The sequence below is a fragment of the Lepisosteus oculatus genome, chromosome 4 (assembly GCF_040954835.1).
Source record: "Lepisosteus oculatus isolate fLepOcu1 chromosome 4, fLepOcu1.hap2, whole genome shotgun sequence".
Taxonomy (NCBI): domain Eukaryota; kingdom Metazoa; phylum Chordata; class Actinopteri; order Semionotiformes; family Lepisosteidae; genus Lepisosteus; species Lepisosteus oculatus.
The window spans coordinates 4730733-4754662 of NC_090699.1; the positions used below are offsets into that span (position 1 = coordinate 4730733).

The 23930-nt window shown below is 42.8% G+C and overlaps 1 protein-coding gene, 1 long non-coding RNA gene and 1 pseudogene across 2 annotated transcripts; all 3 read left to right on the forward strand.

Annotated features, from left to right (window-relative positions):
* Positions 1-7895: 7895 nt before the first annotated feature.
* Positions 7896-13655, forward strand: LOC138238086 (E3 ubiquitin/ISG15 ligase TRIM25-like). Its single transcript, XM_069187961.1, has 6 exons — positions 7896-8538; positions 11419-11514; positions 11660-11893; positions 12020-12179; positions 12964-13023; positions 13568-13655. Exons 1-6 carry the CDS (start codon positions 7948-7950, stop codon positions 13630-13632), a joined length of 1206 nt encoding a protein of 401 aa, XP_069044062.1. The 5' UTR covers positions 7896-7947; the 3' UTR covers positions 13633-13655.
* Positions 13656-17188: 3533 nt separating this feature from the next.
* Positions 17189-17957, forward strand: LOC138238197 (E3 ubiquitin-protein ligase TRIM39 pseudogene; annotated as a pseudogene).
* A 2915-nt stretch (positions 17958-20872) lies between these two features.
* On the forward strand, positions 20873-22166 carry LOC138238117 (uncharacterized). The gene is made up of 2 exons (XR_011189276.1): positions 20873-21283; positions 21780-22166. It is a non-coding gene; the product is annotated as an uncharacterized lncRNA (long non-coding RNA).
* The last annotated feature ends 1764 nt before the right edge of the window (positions 22167-23930 follow it).

Consider the following 23930-nt stretch of genomic DNA (forward strand, 5'->3'; position numbering starts at 1 on the left):
CTACCTGTTAACTGGGGAAACCTGTTGTATGAGGCAGAACTGGTCTGAAGGAGTCTTTGCTACTTTGAGGAAGTGGGATCTGAACTGATGGATAGGAGTAAAGATGTCCATGGAGTTAACTACTCCTCTGGGTCAATTAAGAGATTTATAAGACCAGTTGGAGAAAAGGGGTTTCTGTCTGCATCTAGGCTCCAGCTGGAAGGAGGGAGAGTGAGAGTTCCAGTAGGTGGTGCTAATTAGGCATGACGAACAGCACCAGCAACGTGTTCATGTTTCCAAATAATCTGATGCAGGGATGCACTACTCTGTATAACGGCCAGGTGGTGCAGTGAATCCTTAAAGCACTGCGGCTGTGTGAGATTGTCAGACAAATCAGTACATTATTAAATGTCTATCAATCCAATAGTGCTTTCCTGTGCTAATAAAATTGTATACAAACTGTGCTAGTAACATGATTTCTTCAAATATAAAGATTACAGACAGCTACAAATAATATACAGATATATAATTTTGTATATAGATTTTTTTGTGGTAAGACAAGATATAGAATGTTTAAGTACACACAGCATAAAGAATTATAAGTAAATGTGTATAAATAATAATTAGAAAACAAACAATTTTATTTTAGATTTTAATTATATTTGATTAAATATACATTATAAATAATGGCTTTAAAACATTTAACATTTAATAGCAAATAAGCACATAAAAACAAAAAAAGAAGTCAGATTAAAATAAGTTTTGAGTAATTATTTGAATTTGTTAGTCACGTACTGTAAGTTGTGGATTCTGAAAATTCAATTAGGTATTAGATATTATTCAAATAAAAGTTGTGAAAATACTCACATTTTACCTGCACATTTCTGTTAAATTGATGGTTTTTGAAATAGACATCATCCTAGGGGGCTAAACTACCTCTGTATGGGAGTAAAAAAGCCTTGAGATGTAGATGTTATCGTATGGGAAGCCAGTGAACTCACGTCAGGACTTTGAGTTTCTGTGTTCTGGTTAGAACCCTACTGGCAGCATTGAAGGGTCAACCTAATAATATGGCATCACACTAGTCAAGCTTCAGTCTTAATATGGAGTGGAGATTCTTAATTAGCTTAATTATAATAATTAATCAACTTAATAATTAATTTATCCATGTTTCTGAGATGGAGAAAAGAAACTCTAGCCACCCACTTCCACTGCAAATCAACATGAAGGTCAGGGGGAAACAGTTCACTGAATTACAATATCTTGCTTTGTTACTGTGATGCTAACAGTGTGATCAGCTATATTAAAAGGGAACTGTGACACATCACGATGAGCTCTTTTTAGGCCCAGTGATAAGGTCTTTGGCTTTGTTTATCTGGCAATAGTTAATAAGTGGCATTCAGTAATTTGTGGTTTTCCAGTGTTTCATTTCATTTTCTGAAAGCTAATAGACTTTTCTTCGTGGTGCTCAGGGGTGCTGTGAAAACCTTGCTGGGGAGTGCATTCTGAAGTCTGTACCGGCCTTTGAGAGAATTTCTCATTTTCATAACAAACTCTGAGGGCCTCAGTTTCCTCCTGTGCTGAAGGATTGAGTGCTTGACAATTCCAAACCAGGTCTCAACACGGCAGTACGTGGCTCTAAGTTGTGACGTGATCCTTCGCCTTTGATCTGCTTTCTTTGCAGTCTGAAGCACATCTTCCCACATCACCACACAGAGATAATAATGCCAACAGGAAATGAATTATGTCATCAGTGAAATAGGGGCTCACATCGTCACTTGTTTCACAGTCTTCCTCTCTTTGACCTGATGTGTATAAGTCCTTACATGCAGCTTGAAACAAAATGAGAGCAGCCAAGTATGGTTCTCACAGTTGTGTGCACTTCCTCGTCTGTAACTTTGACTTCAGCCTCTTTTTCTGTAAGCTCTGGTATCTGTGTGTGAGAAATGTAAGCATTAAGGAGGGTGATCTGATAGTGGCTTTGACCTCACTGGTAAACCTCCTGGTTGAGAAGACAATACATGTGTTTGAAAACATTTGTGGCAACATTCAAAGATGTGCTGTTTTGCAGGATGACAACGGAAACTTTTGCTACAATCTTGCAATCCTGTGTCTGTTGGTTTATTCCCAGTTGCTTTAGACATGGGCTTAACAACCTGTAGAGAAAAGGTGCAGAGCAGTGAACATCTGTAGCTCTGTGTTCTTTAGTTCTCCCTGGCAGACTTGCATAGCGCGATCTACGTATGAGCACTGTGAATCAGGGCCCAGCTGTGGTCACTCTTGGTGGTACATTTAGAGTTGTAATAACCATGTTTCGTGAGACAATTTTTTAAACAAGACATGGTGTGATCATTTGTCAAAATTTCAGACACCAGTAATGGAGGCTTGTTCTTTCCCCCTCCTGTAGTACTGAATTTATATTTTCTGCCATTACATTTTTGTGACTACCCCTCCTGTTGCATCCAAGTAAAGGCTCACTTTTTCCTTCCTCCTTAGATGGGCACCTAGAATTCCCATACCCTGTTCTGGGTAAAGATGGGCAGCAAAGGGGTCAACCTGCAAACCCTGTATACATCCGGGCCTCTGGACATGGTCTGTGTCTCTCTCATTATCTTCTGGGTCAACTTTAATTCTACTGTCATATCACAGTGAAGGCATGTTCACTGAACCCCGATGACATCATTTCAGGACATCCTGTGTTAGTGAGATGAATAAACTGAAGCTACAGTTTCAGCTGCCAGGGTTCTACTGTGTGAAACAGTCAGTGTGAGACTCTTGGGCGTAGTTGTGAAAAAGCTATTAACTCATTAAGGTCACCCCCCATCCCAGTGTATTGCCTATCAAATGATGCCATATTCTAAGAATCTTTAAAAACTAAAGAAAAGTTTCACAAGTCAAAGCAAGACCGTGAAAGGTCAAGAGGCCTGCCTACTGTGTAAAACACTCAGTTGAGGCCTCTGGGTGTGGTTGTGTAGAAGCTTTTGACTCGTGAAGAGCCCCTCCTATCCCAGTGTATTTCCTGTCTAATGGTGCCACATTAAAAAAAAAAATCATACAGAAAGAAAAGTTTCACAAATCAAAGCAAAGCTGTGAAAGGTCAGTCTTCTGCGTACAACATTTGCTTTGAACATCATGAACGCTGTTTTTAATAAGCTCTTGAGAACAGAAGAGGATGTTTCCTGCTGTCAGCAGTAATGTGTACGTAGTTACCTGAATGAATACAGCACATAAAGAAAAAGTTTCAGAAATGAAACAAAGTTTAATTCCCATCTGTTACTATCCCTGCCTCCCGGCAACGGAGGAGGCAGAAGTAGGCGTAGCCCCTATCCGTAGTTCACCTATCAGTTTTCCCATTCACCACCACACCCCCGTCTCATCCTACTTAAACACCTGTCGTTCCCTACCTCTTTGCTCAGTATTGGTTTTCCCTTTCGAGCTTCCTGGTTGCGCTACTCCTACTTCTACCTTGTGTTCGTCTTGGCTTTCGGTTTGCGGTTTTTCTCTTTGGACTTCGGCTTTTCGGATCTCGGCTTGGATTGGTTACTTACGCTCTGTTTCGGATCACTGGCTACCCCTGGATTATCGGATTGCTCTACTGACTACGACTTCGGATCACGCTTCGGCTTCGGTACTCGTTCCCTTTCGGATATCTGGCTTCCCCTGGACTCTCGGCTCGTTCCTACGATTACGGCTTGCTTTCGGATTACGGCTTGGCTTTGTTCGCTCCTGCAAGTGGGTTCACTCACTGGTTTCGGTCCCTCTTACCGAATCCTTAACACCATCCTTACAGGCTGGATAATTGGAGACTAGATTAAGTTTCTCTTTGTGCTATTTAGGTGCGTGAACACATACTGAGCAGTATTTCTCGCATTGTGAACGTATGCACACAGCGGTCCCACAGTATTCCAGTTGGCGTGCAATTGCACAACAATCAAAAAGCTAAGGTTTATAAAAAGACGATTAGCTGACTGCTAACTGATGTGAAGGTTGTGAACATTTTTACAAATTGTGATCTTTAAAATGTGTCTGGTTTGAAGGCTTTATGTGTTTCCCTTGCAAAGGTATTGACAACAGAATACTCCCGTGTGGGAAGAAAAGGTGTCAAAATGACTACAGTAAGTGAAGGTGTGAAAACACTCACAAATCATTTCATGCACGATGCAAGTAGTTTTCTATCACTAGGAGGTTTCGTGAAACAGCTCTTGACATGAATATGGAACTTTGAGCTAGCTGTACCGCAGTCAGGAGTCCCTCCATGGAAATTCGAAGGAGAATGTTGTAGCCGATCACCTGCTTAGCTTTGGGGGCATTTTTCCGTAGGCCGGAGAGTTATAGCAGAGTTGTCTCTTGTGAAACTGCCTGCTTCATTTTAACGAACAGTTTGTTACAAGGGTGGGGGTGGTTGTTAATTGGACTAAGCGGGCTTGTCTGGGTTGTGGGTGTTTTTCCTTTGCGGGACTGTGTGGGACTGGCGTGGTGTGTTAGGGCACTGGTGTGTAACCAGTCAGCACTCCGTCAGCAAGGGAGCTCTGCGAGTTTGAAGCCTGCTGCTGGACTCCTGGAGAGAAGGAGGGTGGAACTTTGGTCTGCTAATAATAAAATAAGAATATTTTAGATGCTTGTTGGGTGTCAGGCAGTGTTACATTGTTTTATTGATTTTGGGAGGAGGGGTTATGTTGGAGAGCTGGGATTTTTTTTCTTCTAGGTTTGTTTATTTCAATGTAGCCAGTTAGTTGCGAAGAAGATTTTTTTGGCATTGCCATCGTTGTTGTTTTTCGGGAAAGGGATTTGTGAAAATGTGTGATCGAGAATAGCTTCTCTTTAAAAAAACAAAATCTTCCCAGAGTTCGAGGGAGATAAAAACATATTTTGAATTGGGTTTCATGATACCACTAATCTTTGTTTGTGAGGTTAATGCCACTTCTGGCTGAACCGTCATGGCACTAAGGAGGCTGTTGGTCAGCAGAACTGTGTTTTACACTCCTCACTGTCGGTATTCACACGTTTGCTCATTCACACCTGAAGAAGCTTCCTCAGCCTCTCTTTCTTCTGAATAAAACTTCATCTTCCTGCAGCCTACACATGCTGATGCAACTCCCTGCTCAAACTTTTCTCACTTATGTTCATTCATGTACAGATGCAGCCATTCAAAATGCGCGGACGATACCGCATTATTTTGCGGTACGCTGTACGCAGTCTACCGCGAGTTACCGGTAAATACCGCAAGTTACCGGTAAATACCACTAGTTACCGTAAATTCTCCTATAATACCGCAAGCAAAATAATAGTAACCGGAATTTCCGCAAGGTGGAGCTAATAAAGCTCAACCTCTCATGTTTGAGCTGTCGCCATCAAAGTCTTTAATGAAGATATTACTAATAGTATTAATAATGAACGACCTTGGACAAGCTGTAAACTCAAAGTATTGCCCTGGTCCACATTCTTTTTTTCATTGACCGTCTTTGTAAAAGTAACACCACAGCATTTCACAATCACGCATTTGTTTCCAATCATGCAAAGTACAGTAATTTTTGAGAATCGATTCACCATGCCTTTCACATGCTCATAAAAGAGATTGAATTAGGAACATAAACATATTACTGTATGCAATAAAACCTCACTCACACCAAACAAATTTATATTTCTACATATCACAACATGATCGAATTTAAGTCATTTTAATAACAATGAATAGTCACCTAGGCGTTACAATATAAACATTTATATTGATTTAAATCGCATTTAAATCACCTTTATTTAAAACCCATAAATAAAGCTGATACTGTTTAGACTTTTAATTATTTTAAACTGTATTACAGCAGCACAATGCACAATGCAACGTAAATCGCTATCTTTGTCTTCTGCGTAATAATGTTCACCTCTTTGTCCAACAAATTAACAATAGTAATAATAATTAACTTTATTGTATATGGTGCCTTTAAAGCTGGCTCCTCAAAGCGCTTTACAGGTTAAAAACAATAACAACAATACTGTTAGGCTGGGCAAACGATTTTTTAAAATAGAAATTGATACATATACATACTGTATACAGTACAGTTTTCATATGGTAATATGTTTATGTTCCTAAATCAATCTCTTTTATGAGCATGTGAAAGGCATGGTGAATCACTGTACTTTGCATGATTGGAAACAAATGCGTGATTGTGAAATGCTGTGGTGTTACTTTTACAAAGACGGTCAATGAAAAAAAGAATGTGGACCAGGGCAATACTTTGAGTTTACAGCTTGTCCAAGGTCGTTCATTATTAATACTATTAGTAATATCTTCGTTAAAGACTTTGATGGCGACAGCTCAAACATGAGAGGTTGAGCTTTATTAGCTCCACCTTGTGGAAATTCTGGATACTATTATTTTACTTGCGGTATTATAGGAGAATTTACGGTAACTCGCGGTAGACTGCGTAAAGCGCACCGCAAAATAATGCGGAATCGCCCGCTTGTTTTGAATGGCTGCATCTGTACAATTCCATATTAATATTCCATATGAAGTGGATTTAAGCATGCACAGTAGAGATACAGATTCAATGAAGCAATCGTTTCACTAACATCTAATGCACCACTTATTGATCATCTTCAACCAGCGAACTGCATAACGCAATGCACCGCACGACCTTTACTGTATTAGGAAGATATACTGTGTGTTCTGAGTGCCTGAATCTGGAGTTAGGGGTCTTTTGTTTGAGAACGATTTGAAAGTCTTATTTTTGGTGGTGGCTTGTCTTGGACAAAGGACAAAGTGAGTAATCCTGCAGTTTGGTGTTTGTATTAAGGATCCCATTTGCTTGTGGTTTTCTTCCTAAAAGAGGGAACTTGCTTGTGTCTTTGGATACCTTTGTTTTAAAAGACTTGAGGACAAAATCCTGGCTTTTCTCAAAAATCCAAATTTTCTCAGGACAAAATCCTGGCTTTTCTTACTGTATCCAGACTGATTAACTTCTCAGAGGTGTTGACAAGAAAGTGGGTTTCCATCACAGCACAGGAGTACTACTTTACACAAACAGTGGTGGGAGTGTGAAACAGGTTTCACAACCCCTTAGAGTAACATGAGATGAGATGGTCAGACTAATTAGTTTTTAGCAATTATCAGACACGCGGGGTGTTGTCAGTCCCTTTGGATGGAAGGAGAGCTGCTGCACACAGAGATCAGGGGCTCACTGTTGCGCTGGGTGGATGGAGATCACAATCACACCCACATGACACTACCCTGTCCATCTGCTCCTCCAGCGTCTCTCGGGGGAGAGATGGGCTCGTGACTCTCTGCAGCGCTCCGCAGGTCTGTGCGGCTCACAGGGGGGTCACTGCGCAGGTGAAGCACGAAGCCCTGGACATACCCTGCTGGCCCACACGCTGCAGGGCAGAGCCAGACAGCAGGCTGGGCTCACTGGCCTGGAGAGAGAGACACAGCAGGCTGGACTGCTCGCAGTAAGAGCTCACACCCGGACAGTGAAATCCTCTGAACCATGTGGAGCTGTGACGCCCCTCTGTCAAAACACAGCTGGAGGAGATCCTGGAGCCAAATAACTCCCAACGATTAAACAGCTGGATGGGCCAGCTGGCCTCCTCTTGTCTGTCACCATCATGCTCTGATCTTCTCATGCTGTGTGAGTGAGTTAGTATTTTATTGTTTTGATTATTGGGAACACAAACAACTGGATTGACTCCACATGAGCAGCTACTAACATCCAAGTTTATTAAAAATACTTTAATTAAATTTAAATGTAAAATTAAAACCTTTAATTTAAATTAAACACCTCCCCTACAACACCAGACCTTCTTTTAAACAACAACCACCAACAACCACCAAAGCCGTTTCATAACTGCAGCATTAAACCACATCCGCTAATAACCCTGCAGATCCAGGAAATGTCAATCAATTTCGTTTCAAACAGCCTCACTGCAGCTCTGTCTCTACTGTTCCTCTCTGTGCAGCTTTTACTTGTCAGAAAAATGGCAGAAGGCACTTTTCCATTTTCTCAGGACCAGTTCAGGTGCTCAGAGTGTCTGGATTTGCTGAAGGATCCAGTGACTCTGCTCTGTGGACACAGTTACTGTAAGGGCTGTATTAAGAACTGCTGGGATCAGGAAGATCAGACTGGGATCTACAGCTGCCCCCAGTGCAGACAGACCTTCACCCCAAGACCTGATCTTCACAGGAACACCATCCTGGCTGAAGTGGTGGAGAAACTGAAGGAGACAGGGCTCAGTGGTCCTCCTCCTGCTCACAGTCCTGCTGGCCCTGGAGATGTGCTGTGTGATGTCTGCACTGGGAGACAGAGGGGAGCTGTGAAATCCTGTCTGGTGTGTCTGGCCTCTTACTGTCAGACTCACCTCGATCTACACAATGAGCTCAATCCAGGAAAAAAACACAAGCTGGTTGATGGCACAGGACAACTGCAGGAGAAGATCTGCTCCACTCATGACAAACCTCTGGAGGTCTATTGCCGTACTAATGAGAAGTGTGTTTGTTATCTTTGTGTAATGGATGAACACAGAGGCCATGATACTGTCTCAGCTGCAGCAGGAAGGACAGAAAAACAGGTGAGGACTTTGAGTATGTATTTAAAGTGTCTAGTACAACATGTAAAAAGGATATGTAGTATATCTGGGGCTCCAAGTGATCTCTGGACTGTATTTACTGTATATGTAATGCTGGATCTCCACTGCTGATGTCACGGACGTCCAAAGGGACTAACCGTGGGGAGCAGGAGAGCGGAAAAAGACCCATATGCGTAGCGGCGAGACGGGAAAAAGGCCCGGGCTCGTTAGTGCAAAGAGTTCAGGATTGCCGTATAGAAACCTATGCCCTCAGGGAGCGGACGTGGGGCGCCCTGGTGCTAGGCGGGTCTCAGGACATCCGAACGTCAGTGCTGAGTCAGGACAGAGTGCAAGACCCGGAAATATATAGCCCAAGGGAAAGAGAGGGACAGGAAGGACAGCAGACCGGAAACCAGGGACAGGACAGAGAAGGAGCGCCCTCTGGCTGCAGAGGGCGTGACAGCTGAGTCCTGCTCATGTACTCAGCTGTGATCCACACTGGTTGTGTCTCTGAAGTGTCTCCTGTTCTTCTGTCTGTTGTTCATTATCTCCTCCTCCTCACCTGCACTGTTTCCCTCTTTACTGTCCTCTTGTAGCATCAATGAACCTGTACAACTACACACCACACTCAACACTTCTAGAACAGACTGCACCTTCATTAATGCACAACACACTAAACACCTCTAGAACAGACTGCATCCTCATTAAAGAAGTCCTACTTTAATTTCACCACAACTGTATGATCAATAATAATAAACATTATTTTTATATGACACCTTTACAAGAGGTGGTAAAAAAAGCAAAGGGTAGAAACAGACCCAGTTAAATTTAAGCTCTTGAATGAATGAATAGAAGATTGTGAGTCTGAATTTGAAAGAGCTCAGAGAAAGTGACTCTATGATACCCATAGGGATAGAATTCCAGAGCTTTGGGCTGCAGCAGGAGAAGCCCTGTCACCCAGAGTGCTGGTTTGGAGGACAGACAGGAGACCAGGATTAGAAGAGTGAAGGTTGTAAGGTGGGGAGTAGGATGATAGTAACTCTGACAGGTACTGAGGTGTCAAGCCATGCAGAGACTTTTAGGGGAGCATGAGGACATTGAAGTCGACATGAAACCTGATAGGAAGCCAGTGCAGGGACTCCAGGAAAGGAGTAATGTGATCAGTTGCACTAGACCTGGTCAGAATCCTGGCTGTCAAATTCTGGACATACTGAATTTTGTTCAGTGTTGGTTTAGATACCCCAGTGAGTGGAGTGTTACTGTAGTCAATAAGAGGAAAGATGAAAGAGTTGACAAGCTTTTCAGCAACAGTTAGCTCTAACATAGGACGCAGCCTGGCAGTATTTCTGAGGTGGAAGAATGATGTTTTGATAATTTGTTGAATATGTCATCGTGGATCAGATATCACCCCCAAGTTCTTCAATTTTGTCTGTGACTCCAGTACAGTGTCATCCACAGATAAGGATACTGCATTGGTGTGCCAAGAAGCATGACTTCTGTCTTGTCGCAGTTTAAATGAAGGAAATTGTGAGTCGTCCATGAGTTTATGTCAGAGAAGCAATTAGAGCAGAGACATGTCAGTGTCAGTTTAGTATGGACAGACTGTACTGCAGATTTGAGTATCATCAGAACTCATACATGCTGAAGGGTAGGGGGCCAGTGTCAACACCTGAGGAAGACCAGACTTAATTTGTCCAATTTCAGAGCTACAATCGCCGAGAGAGACAAAGTGAAAGTGATCAGTGAGGTAAGACTGGAACCATTGAAGAGCAGTGTCAGAAACTCCAAACCGTCTCAAGACAAGAAAGTGAGAGGTCATGGCTGACAGTGTCAAAAGCAGCACTGAGCTCAGTAAGAATGAGGACAGAAAGAGAACCAGAATCAGAAGTCATTAGAAGATTGTTAGTGACTTTGACCAGGGTGGTTTTTGTGCTGTGAAGTTGTCTGAAACCAGATTGGAGTTTAAAGAGGATTCTTTAACTGAAATCTAGCAGCACATTCTAAAATTTTTGCAAGAAAAGGTAATGAAAGGGTATGAATGTTGGATATAGGTCGACATTTGTTTAGGTTATCGAGACCCTTGATTCTTTTTTTTTCACGCAGGGGTAACAGCAGCAGTTGTGAAGCCTCTGGTACCACATCAGTGCTCAAGGATTCATTTATTATATTGAGGACTATGGGGCAGAAAACAGAGAAACAGGATTGAAATAAAGTGCTGGGAATGGGATCTAATAGGCAGGTGGTGGATCTCAGACACAAAAAACAGTTAACTGTGGTATAATATCTTCACATGCGCTATTAAATACAAGACTCACGCTGGGCTCTGCTGGAGTCAATCTGACACAGAACATGTTTCCTTTTCTCCTTTGAAATGATCTGAATTTTCCCAGAAGCAGACAGGATGTGAGATGTGGTCAGACACATGGTCTGCCTGGTCCAGAACCTCCTCCAGAGGTCAAGCACATTCAGCCACGGGTCTCAACTGACTGCAGGGGAAACTAGTAGCAACAGGGCTCATCAGCACTGCTGAAATCCTCTGTTTGGAGATGCAGAGAGCAGTCAGGACACTATATTGAGATTAATGAAATCTGAAATCTCTAGATTATGTTTTATATATAATTAGAAACATGATTATTTCATTTTTACATTTCACTTCACATACAGATGTGCAGACCCAGGTGTCAGGTGTCTGCTGCGCTGCACATGCTGCCGGTGTAGATTAGACAAGAAACAGGAGCATGTCAGACAGGACCAGGAAACATCTCGTGTGGATTAGACATCAGGGATAGAGAGTGTGAATTTTCCAGGGTGACTCTAAGGGGTGTCTCTGTGACGTGATTCTCTTACAGCAGAAATGTCCTGAGTGTCTCTGTTTCTCCACAGAAGCAGCTGGGGGCGACACAGACACAAACCCAGCAGAGACTACAGGAGAGAGAGAAGGAACTGCAGGAACTGAGACAGGCTGTGGAGTCACTCAGAGTGGGTATTGAACAGAGGAGTGGACACACTGGCACACATTTCCACAGCTGGACACTGGACAGTACCCTTTGGAAACAGAGTATACAGCATAATGTAGTTTGAGTGTTTTCCTGTGTAATAATCCAGTGTGTGTCTCCTCCCTCAGAGATCTGCAAGCACAGCAGTACAGGACACTGACAGGATCTTTACTGAGCTCATCCGCTCCATTGAGAGAACACGCTCTGAGGTCACACAGCTGATCAGAGCTCAAGAGAGGGCTGCAGTGAGTCAGGCTGAAGGACTTCTAGAGCAACTGGAGAAGGAGATTACTGAGCTGAAGAGGAGAGACTCTGAGCTGAACCAGCTCTCCCACACAGAGGATCACATCCATTTCCTCCAGGTAACATCACTGCTCTGTGACTCTGCAGTACAGAAGGGTGTCTCTCACACAGAGCTGCTCCTGGCTTCTCCCCAGGAATGTGTGTTGTGTTTGACTGGAAACTCCTCTTTCTCTTCCCTGCTGCAGAATTTCCAGTCTGTCTGTGTCCCTCCTGGAGCTGGAGACTCACCCAGTGTCCCTGTCAGTCCACACTTCTCTCCTGAGGCAGTGAGGAGAGCTGTCTCTGGACTGAAAGAGCGACTGGAGGATCTCTGCAAGAAGGAATCAATAAAGATTTCCACAACAGGTTAGTGGAGAAACACACTGATGTCTTTCTGGTTAACTTATAAATGTCACGTTTTTCTCTTATATAGAGTTTATTTAACTAAAGTTCAGGAGGGATGACAACAACCATGCTCAATCATTCCCAGCCGACAGTGATAAGCGATCACTTCCTTCGTCCTTCCTACACCGAATGTTGTAAATACCAAATGCAATATCTCCCTCTCCCTCATGTGCGTCTTTTGCATCCAACCTCCACCCCAACTCCAGCTCTGCAGCTGCCCCTTGGTTACCTTGCAGGGGGGTCCTGGCCTCTTTGTGCAATGGCCAGGAGGTCGGCCCTCAGCCAAGAGGGTTAAGCCAAATATCCACTCCAATAGTTCGCCACACTTTGATTTCGGGGCGTTGTCATTCCTCGTGAAATTGTTAATGGATTTTCTGTGCAGTGACTGTATGTATCAAAGCAGCTTATCAGTCAAGGATTCAAATTCTAGGTGAAATAACTTAAATTCTCTAATCTCACAAATCTTTATGACAGTAACTGTATTGTTATATTGTGCTGTATATAGTTTAACAGGAACATTTTAATATGAGCTACAGGCTCAGTATAGTAGAACAGTTCTGTTACAACGTGTGTTAATTTGATTAACAGTGTCTGTATCTCTGTGTTCCAGTGTGTGTCTACAGTACCAATACAGTAGGACAGTCCTGTTACAATAGGAGCTACGGCTCAAGTGAAGAAGAACAGCTCTGTTATTCCTGTTACTCTGTTACTGCAGCCCTGATGCTACATTTCTCTGTCTCCCCAGTGACTGAAGTCTACAGTCTGCTGAATCCAGAGCCCGGGTCCAGAGCAGAGCTTTTACACTGTGAGTCTGTTTTCACAACAGTTCCCCTCTGAAATATACCTGGAGCTCAAACACACAGCAGGAACAGTGATACAGAAACTGATACACACTCTGACACACACTGATTCACACAGTGAAGCATACTGGTCACTGTGGGTACAGGTCTCTCAGTCAGTGATACTGGTCACTGTGGGTACAGGACAATGATGACTGAGCAATGCTCAGTTCTCAGTATCACAGCTGGTTCTTTATGAAATCACTGCTCACTGCTGTGGACAGACTGTGTTTCTTTCTTATCTCTCTCAATGGCTCAAGCACCAGACTCCAGGGTGTCCTGTGATGTGTCTGTATGTCTTATTGCCTTGTGCTGCTCAGTCTTATTGAGTGAGACTCCAGTCTTACAGCCACTGCTGCTCACACTCACTGACACTCTGATCCACACTGCAGTGGAGACTGGGGATCCTGAAATGGACTGACTGCAGACTGTAGTATAAATTCTGCTATAATGACAGGTAAGAAGCAAGAATGGTCTTTAATACAATAAAGATCTACTTCTCCTCTGCAGATCCTGTGAAGCGAGTTCCTCTACCTAAATCACGTATGTACACAGTGGGAAACTCTGCTGACTGACTGTACTGACATCTTATGACCAGTTTGTGACTGTGATTAACAGTGTCTGTATATCTGAGTTCCAGTGTGTGTCTGTGATTAACAGTGTCTGTATCTCTGTGTTCCAGTGTGTGACTGTGATTAACAGTGTCTGTATCTCTCTGTTCCAGTGTTTGACTGTGATTCACAGTGTCTGTATCTCTGTGTTCCAGTGTGTGACTGTGATTAACTGTGTCTGTATCTCTCTGTTCCAGTGTTTGACTGTGATTCACAGTGTCTGTATCTCTGCGTTCCAGTGTGAAAGTGTGATTAACCGTGTCTGTATCTCTTTGTTCCAGTGTGTGACTGTGATTAACAATGTCTGTAACTCTATGTTCCAGTGTGTGTCTGTGATCAACAATGTCTGTATCCCTGTGTTTCAGTGTGTGTCTGTGATTAACAGTGTCTGTATCCCTGTGTTCCAGTGTGTGTCTGTGATTAACAGTGTCTGTATCTCTGTGTTCCAGTGTGTGTCTGTGATTAACAGTGTCTGTATCTCTGTGCTCCATTGTGTGTCTGTGATAAACAGTGTCTGTATTTCTGTGTTTCAGAATGGCAGTGGCTGTGCAGTGCTGCAGGTAGGTCTGTCTCTTCTTGATGATAGAGATGCTGTTTTAAGCCCTAGTGTCTGGGGTTATTGAGGTCTTGAGTCTATTTAGAAAGTCTATTTAGAGTGAGATGGTTATTCCTGGTGTGTAAACAGGAGATGTATTTCAATCTCATGTTTCTGTAACATCCTACGTGAAATCTCAGTGAGCTATGAAGATCATTCAAAGTTCCATGGTGGGAATTTTCTGTAGGCCTCTCTGTTGTCTGAGAAATGGCTTCTTCTCTTCACATATCAACCAGTCTGATGGGTCAGCAGGAAGAAACATTCAGGACTTAATCTGTCTGGAAAATCAGAGCAAAGGACACCTCTCAGCAAAATCATGTGTCCTTCTATAGTAGGAGAGAGGGTATCTTCTTAATTTGTTGTGAGAGTGAACGACTTACAGTGATTTATGCTTGGATACATTGTGGTAGAATATTCTGGTGTTTCTGCTCCACTGTCTCGTTATTGAAGGTGACTGGTACTGATTTAGGTGAAGTTGGAAAACTTGGTGTAAAGGGTGTTTCTGTTTGTGATTACTGTATTAGAGAGAAATGGAGTAGCTGAGAGGAATTCTCCTGTTCTGGACTTCCTGAGTTTGATTGAAGGTGGAAGAGTTCATCTGAAGAGTGAAAGTCTGAACAGTGTACTCTGCAGGCTTCTACTAAAGGGGACCAGCAGGAAATCTGGGAGCCTGGAGGGGTTCCCTCTGCCAGAATTAATTACAGGACTCTCTGATGTGCACATTTTAATGTGATGTGTTTACTGAGAGCTGTAATTTAAGGTTCATCGTTTGGTGCCACTACACCTGTCTGGTTACCTGTCTGGGGCAGATGCCTATAGCCTCTCAGTCAGGAGGTATTTATTCGGGAATGAGGGACTCTTCCCAGAACAGGGGGCATATCTGTGTGTCCTGACAGAGGTCTCAGGTCCAGTCAGTAAGAGACTAGTGGACTGTTTCAAGAGTCTGAGACTCTTGCCCATCAGGTGTCTTATTAGTACTGGTAAGATTGGGGTGTTGGGGGTATTTATCCCCCACACAGCCTGTTACACAGTTTGTCCATTGCTGGCTTGCTGTTTACTGGGACCAACAGTAAGAGTGACAGGAAGCCAACAGGAGGTATAAGTCATCATAAATGTATTCCATTCAGTGTTTAAAGAGTGAGCAAACACCCTGTACAGGACATGTTTTTGCAGTTTCACATCAAGAGTAACAGACATTTGGAAATCTGTGTCAATTCTCTTTGTCACAGAAATGGTAAAAACGACACACGTTTAACCCTGGAACACTCACAGACAGCTTTCTGTACTTCATGTGTACAGGACAGGACATGTGCTCCTTTAGATTATTGTTTTTCCAGAAAGAGGAGTGTGATGATATTCTTCTGTTGTTAAAGTCAATGCTGCTTTACACAAGACAATATTATTGCATATATAATACCAGATATTCAAACAGTAGGCAGGATTGTTCACAAATTAACTACTGCATTCAAACACAATACTATCTCATCTAACCACAATAAATACTTTCACTCTGTGACACAAAAAAGCTTCTGTAAATTTCAGTTACTCATGCCAGCACTGTGAATGGAAGGGGCGGTAGAGTATTGAGCTGAGAATTGCCCTCCTCTCAGGACAGGGGGTAATTAATTCTGATCTCTCTTTACTGACAGTATTTCAATTAAATGATTTCAGTCAGTGTCTCTGTGGCCTGTTTTCCTCAGCTCTGACATGTCAGAGTCAGGTGCTTATGGTTAGATTAAGAGGGGTATTTACTGGGACTGTAGGGCTCCTTTTACTGGCCAGGGGTAATAACCCAGTGGTGTGTTTCACTAAGAATGACACTGGAGTATCAATATTCTTTCATTAGTCCCACCAGAGTGAGTGTGTATTGGGGTGTTTGCCTGTGATATTGGGGACCTCATTTCAGGACAGGAGTGATCTAGATGTTGTCTGTGTTTCCAGACTGATAAACTCTCCTGTGAATAAGTCAGTGTTTGACACTTTGTCCTGTTCTACACAGAATAAGTGTCAAATATCAGTGGAAGATGTTGGCTTCAGAGCTGCAGTGTCCAGCAGAGGGCACCCTCTCTCATCACTGAAATACAGGTGCTCTGAGTCCAGAAATGAATGTGGTGGTTTTATAAATTCATGTAGGTAGCTGTGTCAGCCTTTCTAGACTCCAGGAGTAAAGAAAAGAAATAAGACCTGAGAGGAATCTCTTTGATTTTCACTAATATTGACAGGCAAACAAAGGGAGAGTATTTATTCAGTATTATATATTAAGAATTAAGAGTTAATACTGCTTCCACTGTCTCCTATCAGAGATTATTATTCTTGTTATTTCTAGTTTAATTTGAATACTTTGGATTTTTTTTCACATTTTCAAAGTAAGTATGAAGTCCTTTATTTCAACAAGGTTTTGCTTTTTCCATTATATTTTTTTCTGTAACAAACAAGCATTATGCAGTCTTTGAATTCAGCACTTTTTTATTCTGCCTCATCAGGAAAATGGTCTTAGAGAAGATGAACGAGCTGCTGAACTGGGATTTGAAATAAACCGGTTTAACAGACAGGCTGTCCAGTTTCTTACAGTATACAGGTCGCTGTGGTGGGTTGTGAAGTGTTTGAAAGCGAGTGGTCGGGCTGTAGTTATTCCTGCAGTCCGGTCGGTCCTGTGTTTATTAATAATGTTGTTTAAAAAAAATAAAGCTTCATCGCTGTGAAAACAAATGTTTAATGTATGTATTTAGAGGATATTAGGGATCACTTGCATGTGTAATACTTAGTGAAAAAATGAAAGAATATATTGTTTCTCTGGAAGGGAAGAGAAGTAATAAGTAACTTACTTGTTTTTCTCTCTTGGTGTGTTTGGGGACAAAGACATTTCACAGTATAATGGAGTTGATTTAGAAATGTAATTGGAGCCTGTTGTGATGTTTTCTGTTTAATTCCCCAGCTGTTGTGACTCTGGACCCAGATACAGCTCACTGTGAGCTCAGCCTGTCTGAGGATGGGAAGAGAGTGAGATGGGGACAGAGGAAGAGTCTCTCTGACAATCCTCACAGATTTGATCTCTATCCCTGTGTTGTGAGCAGGGAGGCCTTCACCTCAAGGAGACACTACTGGGAGGTTGAGGTGAATCAATACTGGAGAATAGGAGTGACCAGAGAGTCAGCAGAGAGGAAAGGATGGATCAGCTCCTCTCCCCAGCAGGGTTACTGGTGTCTGAACTCTGGCTCTGCTGGTTTCTCTGCTCTCACTGCTCCTGTGACCCCTCTCCCCCTCAGTCTGTGGCCCAGGAAGCTGGGGGTGTGTGTGGATATTGAGGAAAGGAAGGTCTCTTTTTACACAGTGGAGTCCAGAGCTCATCTCTACACTTTCACTGACATGGTCTTTGCTCAGGGGGAGAAGATCTATCCTGTCTTCTGTACGGAGGATTCAGATAAAGACCTTGAGCTGCTGCCTGCTGTCAGTTTGGAGATTAATCCCGTCACTGACTCATGAACACAGGCTGACTCTCTCCCAGCTCTCTGACCTACTGCTCATATTGGGAGACGGGTTTACTGAAAGGTAGTAAGATGATGTAATAAATATAATAGTAATTTTAGATGATGACGATGTTGTTTAAACATGTTATATTACAGTAAAGGTTTTAAACAGGGGAAAGCAACATGTACAAAAGAGGGTGAGATAGATAACTCGCCACCAGCCTGCTGTACTCCTGACCTGTAAATATCTCTGGAAACCCTCCCGTGTTTTTTTTTCTAATTTTAAGAAAAACTTTTAAAAAAGAAATCCCGTGTGAGTGTCTCCTGTGCGCCGGTGACTGTGAAGCTGCCAGACCAGGGAGGGACCCGCTGACGTCACCACAGCCAGGAGGAATAGGGACTGTGACGCAGATGACAGGAAGTGGGTCAGGGTGTTTATGGGAGTTGTAGTTTGTAGGCAGCCCTGCGTCTGTGAGCAGTTACAGCCAGTCTAATACCCTGCTCCCCTTAGTCAGGGTTACATCAGCTTATTCTGTATTGTGTATTTTTTTGTTTTTATTGGGTTTATTTTTCCTGTGGCGGTTTGTTTAGTGTGAGAAGTTCTATTTGATTTCTGTCTCAGAGGGAAGTGCGGTATCCTTTTCTCTTTTTTTCCTCTCGTCTTTTCTATATTTTCATTTCCAATCAAGTGTGATAATCGGCCAGTGAAAGCTCTGTTGTTCTTCATATGAAAGCCCAAAACCCTAAAATACCAACCCTCAAAATTTGTGGGATTCCATCCCTGCCCTTTAGCTATTTCTCTATATGGCTGCGTTAAGTTACAAATTGAAATATTAGACAAAGATAACACAAGTAAACACAAAATGCAGTTTTTAAATGAAGGTTTTTATTATTAAGAGGAAAAAAATCCAAACCTACCTGGCCCTGTGTGAAAAAGTGATTGCCCCCCTGTTAAAACATAAATCAACTGTGGTTTATCACATCTTCGGAAAGCGGAATTCAATTTCTAATATTTCAATTTGTTTGATGATCTGAAACATTTCAGTGTGACAAACATGCAAAAAAATAAGAAATCAGGAAGGGGGCAAACACTTTTTCACACCACTGTATATGTTCAGAGTACTTCCATTTGTCCAATCTAGTATACCTAGATTGTCATTCATATTAAAAGGAATGACTCCCAAGGGCAGCCCTCCTTGTAACGTGTGACGTGGTTTGGCAATACATACCCAGCACGAGCTCTGATTATTCCTTACTGACAGAAACAGCCTTTCTCCCTGATCCCTATGTTGTTCCTGGTCCCCTGTTGGACCCACTTCTCTTACATCAAACAGCAAAATGGCAGAATACAACAGCTTTAGCTGGTCAAATCTGCTTCTCTTGGAGAAGCTCGCCGACAGTGAGTGACGTGGATCCAGCGGTCTTTCCCCTCCAGCCTGACGGCCGATGCAGTGGTCAACAGCACCTGGAACGCTCCTTCCCAATGGGGCTGCAAGGTGCTTGAAGGAAACTTCTTGACCCAAACCCACTCGCCAGGGAGCAGATCATGTCCTCCTTCTGGTTGTGTCCTCAGGCCTCCAGCACCCGGTCTCTGTCAACAGCTGTACGTACTGCCACTGACAATCAGTAATTCAACTCAAAGTTCCTTTGGTTAAGTCTGGGCTGCCCTGTGTCCTGACAGCGCTAGAGAGCATCGTCTTGCAGGCCTGAGGAGCCTCCTGTAATTCCTGCAGCCGTTTGCCAGCATGTACCATCCTGACGTGGCCTCACCTTCTCTGTCCTGTTCTCCAGGCCTTAAGGCCGCCTGTCTTCGGCTAGGGCGTTCCCCCCTTAACCACCAGTGAATCACTTTTACAATGTCCCTTACACTGCATTTTTAAAGCACAATGTTTTTGCAAAATTTATAATGGTTTTCTGTGTCTGTCAATGACATTTCTGTAGTTAGCAATCAGCTGACACCTGTATTTACTGCACAGGACCTCCCACTGGTCATGTTAATGGTCTGTCTTTGATGGTGTTGAGGTGCTGTATCCCCTGTGTGTTCAGGAAAGGAGAAGGAGGAGAACTCATAGACTCACAGGACACTTCCAGGAGAGAAGCTGTGCAGGAAGTTGCTCTGAGACTCCTGTCAAGATTCTGATCACCCAGTAATTAAACCTGTGAATTTTGGTTTGACTGTTTTTTTGCCTAAATAATGCTTTTGAATATGTAGTAATATGGTTATACATTAATCAATGTTATACTCAAATAATTTTAAGATCAAAATTGTAATCAAGACTGATAACTTTAAAGGCTAATAAAACTAAATCATAACAAAATGATTACAGTATCTTCACATACATGATTTGTGTGTCTAGGAGAGAGCTGTAATCCGCTACGTCCACATGCATTTGTTCATTACCGTTTTTTATTTCTCTCAGTAATTGCATGCTTTTTGTTTTCTTTTTTGGTCACCACGCGTACAGTTTTCTTCCTGCACATCGCTTTTACGGTTTCGGCTGCCCGCATATTCGGACGGCTTTTTCCACATCCAAATCTTGCTCTCTTAGCAACCTTCCCCTGAGTGCCTGATCTTTTATTACAGGTTCTGTTAACTCTCCACACTCACGTTTTGCTCCGTATTCGCTACTCAGATATCGATCAATCGTTTCACCTGGTTTCTGTGCACAAGTGGAGAATCCGTGTCTCTCATAAGTCATGTATCGTTTCGGAAGGCTGTATTTTCACACGTATCCAGTATAACTTCTAACTTCACGTGTTCTCCGGCTTCAGACTGAAAGCTGTTCTAAACCTCCAGCGCTTCCTCCCCGATTATATGTTTAATCACTTCTTTCATCCGCAACAACTGCCGATGAATACACTTCGAATCGCCGTTTAAATCGATTCCAGTTTCCAGCAGTATTACCTGAGGACTGCAGACTGGGGGCGGCTGGAACTTCTCCACTTTCACCGGAGTTTTCTTCCCTTTGTTCAGTTTGCTGCAATTCCTTCCCCGACCCGTGTTTACTGCAGCAGGACCGCTTCTGACAACATATCGTGATTTAAGGTTCGTTTATATAAAAATATCTCCAACACAAGCAATGTGTTTAACTGAACTTGAACGGTGAGTCAGCAGTTCGCTCACGGGTCAGCCACCTGCGATCTCACGCACTAGCTTACTCCAGGGAGTGTCTCAAAATTACTAGACTAACTAAAACACAAGGGAGTGTGTTAAAACTACCCATCATGACAACCCCTATGTGTGTCTCCAGTGTCCAGCTCTCCCCTGTCCAGGAGCTCTGTAGTGGTCAGTCAGAGTGTGAAGGAGGGACAGTGGTCCTGGATGACTGATCTCAAGCCTGTTCTGTATGAACCCCTCTGTGTCTCTCTTGTGTCCAGCTCTCCTCTGTCCAGGAGCTCTGTAGTGGGTGGTCAGGATGCATCAGAGGGAGAATGGCCCTGGATGGTTTATTTTCAGATCACTTCTGTCAACATGAAACCGAGAGTATTTTGAATGTGGTGGCTCCCTGATCAGTAGTTGCTGGGTTCTCACTGCAGCACACTGCCCGGAACTGTGAGTAACTACAACTGTACTTTACCCAAAATATAATAATAATAATAATAATAATAATAATAATAATAATAATAATAATAATAATAATAATAATAATAATAATTTCTTACACTCTGGACACTCCACTCAAAGCACTTTACAGATAACGGGGATCCCCACCACCCCCACCAGTGTGCTCTCTCTCTCATTACAAGGTGACTCTGGGGGCCTGAAGGACTGGGAGATATGGAGCTGTTATTTATTCTAATTAATCAAAAGAACCGCTTCTTTTACCCTGAAAGTCAACATACTGCTAGTTTGAAGTTACTTCTGTTATTTATTAATTTAAGTCAATACGTTACTGTATACAGAACCCAACGATCTAGCTGTAAAGAGTTCATTCAGCACCGATCACAGACTCACACCTGGAGAATTAGTCTTTACTGAAGTAGACATTCATTATGAATTTCTCTCTCTTATTGTCTTCTGTCTCACTGTCATTGTCTTTCTCTCTTAGGGTGACACTGGAGGCCCTCTGGTGTGCAAAAATAATCATAAATGGGTTCAGGTTGGGGTTGTGAGTTTTGGAAGTGATGTCATCTGTGAAGACCCCAAGACCCTCGAGGTCTTCACCCGGGTGCTCACCTTCAGGCCCTGGATCAAGAAGAATACAGGTGTTTGAAGCTTCACCTAATGCTGGGGAACAGCACCGCCTGCTGCTTCAGAAGCTCATTGCAGGCTCTTCAGTTCACAGATCTGACTGTTTGTAACAAGAGCAGATTATCTGACCTGCTGCACAGTTCCTCTCCCCCCTCCGATCCCTCCCCCTGCGACTCTTGGCTCTGCTCTGCCTGCTGTGAGAGATCACTTGTACTGAGACTCAATAAAGCTCCAGTCATTCACACTCCTGTCTGCAGTGATTTATTCACCTTGTGGTCCATTGTGTACAAACCTGACCTGGGCTCATTCCTCACCTGGCCTGAGTGTGTGTGACATTTCAGAAATAACAGCAAGGAGAGGATGACATCAGGAATAGTGACTGTGTAAATTTTATCATTTAAATTATATTAAAGAGAATATTACAGCTAACAAAAATATGAACAATTATTTAACCAAATACAGTATTTTCTATACACCAGGTTATTTTTTGCAAGAATACCAAAAATATTTTGTTAAACACCAATTTCAAATGCCAAATTTGAAAGGAACAGTGCACACTTTGGTTGTAAGGAAAAGAACCTGACTGTTTTAGCTGACCTGTAAACTGGGGTAACTTGTAGCATCATCTGTCTTGTGTGTGATTAACTGGCCATGTTCATTTTTAAGCTGCACCTCTGAGTGGAGTTTTAAATTTGCAGTATTTCTGTAATTCACACTTTTTCTTTTTGCACACAATCTCCAGACATGATATTGCTTTGTGGATCCTTGTAAATTGACCTTTTATGAAGGCCCTAAAGCCAGTGTTTGAGATATGGAAGGTGTTTCTAAGCTCCTCTTGGACATTCTGGACAGTGTTAAGTTACCTGAGAACAACAGACAACTTGCACAGGTAGTGAAATGTTTTCAAAAACACTTTAATATTGGGGGTGATTAAGCATGGTAGGAAAAAATGTAAATGTGAGGCTTTTTAAATCATGTATGTGAAGATACTGTAATCATTTTATTATGATTTAGTTTTATTAGCCTTTAAATTTATCAGTCCTTATTAAGTTTCAATCTTAAAATGATTAATGTATAACTTTGAATCATGTATAATTAAAAGTATTATTTAGGCAAAAAAAAAACAGTAAAACCAAAGTTCACAGGTTTATTTACTGGGTGATCAGAATCTTGACAGGAGTCTCAGAGCAACATCCTGCACAGCTTCTCTCCTGGAAGTGTCCTGTGAGCCTAAGAGTTCTCCTCCTTCTCCTTTCCTGAACACACAGAGGATACAGCACCTCAACACCATCAAAGACAGACCACTAACATGACCAGTGGGAGATCCTGTGCAGTAAATACAGTTGTCAGCTGATTGCTAACTACAGAAATGTCATTGCCAGACACAGAAAACCATTATAAATTTTGCAAAAACATTGTGCTTTAAAAATGAAGTGTAAGGGAGATTGTAAAAGTGATTCACTGGTGGCTAAGGGAAACGCCCTAGCCGAAGACAGGCGGCATTAAGGCCTGGACAACAGGACAGAGAAGGTGAGGCCACGTCAGGATGGTGCATGCTGGCATATGGCTGCAGGAATTACAGGAGGCTCCTCAGGCCTGCAAGACGATGCTCTCTAGCGCTGTCAGGACACAGGGCAGCCCAGACTTAACCAAAGGAACTTTGAGTTGAATTACTGATTGTCAGTGGCAGTACATACAGCTCTTGACAGAGACCGGGTGCTGGAGGCCTGGGGACACAACCAGAAGGAGGACATGATCTGCTCCCTGGCGAGTGGGTTTGGGTCAAGAAGTTTCCTTTAGGCACCTTGCAGCCCCCGTTGGGAAGGTGCTGCTGACCACTGCATCGGCTGTCAGGCTGGAGGGGAAAGACCGCTGGATCCACGTCGCTCCCTGTCGGAGAGCTTCTCCAAGAGAAGCAGATTTGACCAGCTAAAGATGTTGTATTCTGCCATTTTGCTGTTTGATGTAAGAGAAGCGGATCCAACAGGGGACCCGGAACAACATAGGG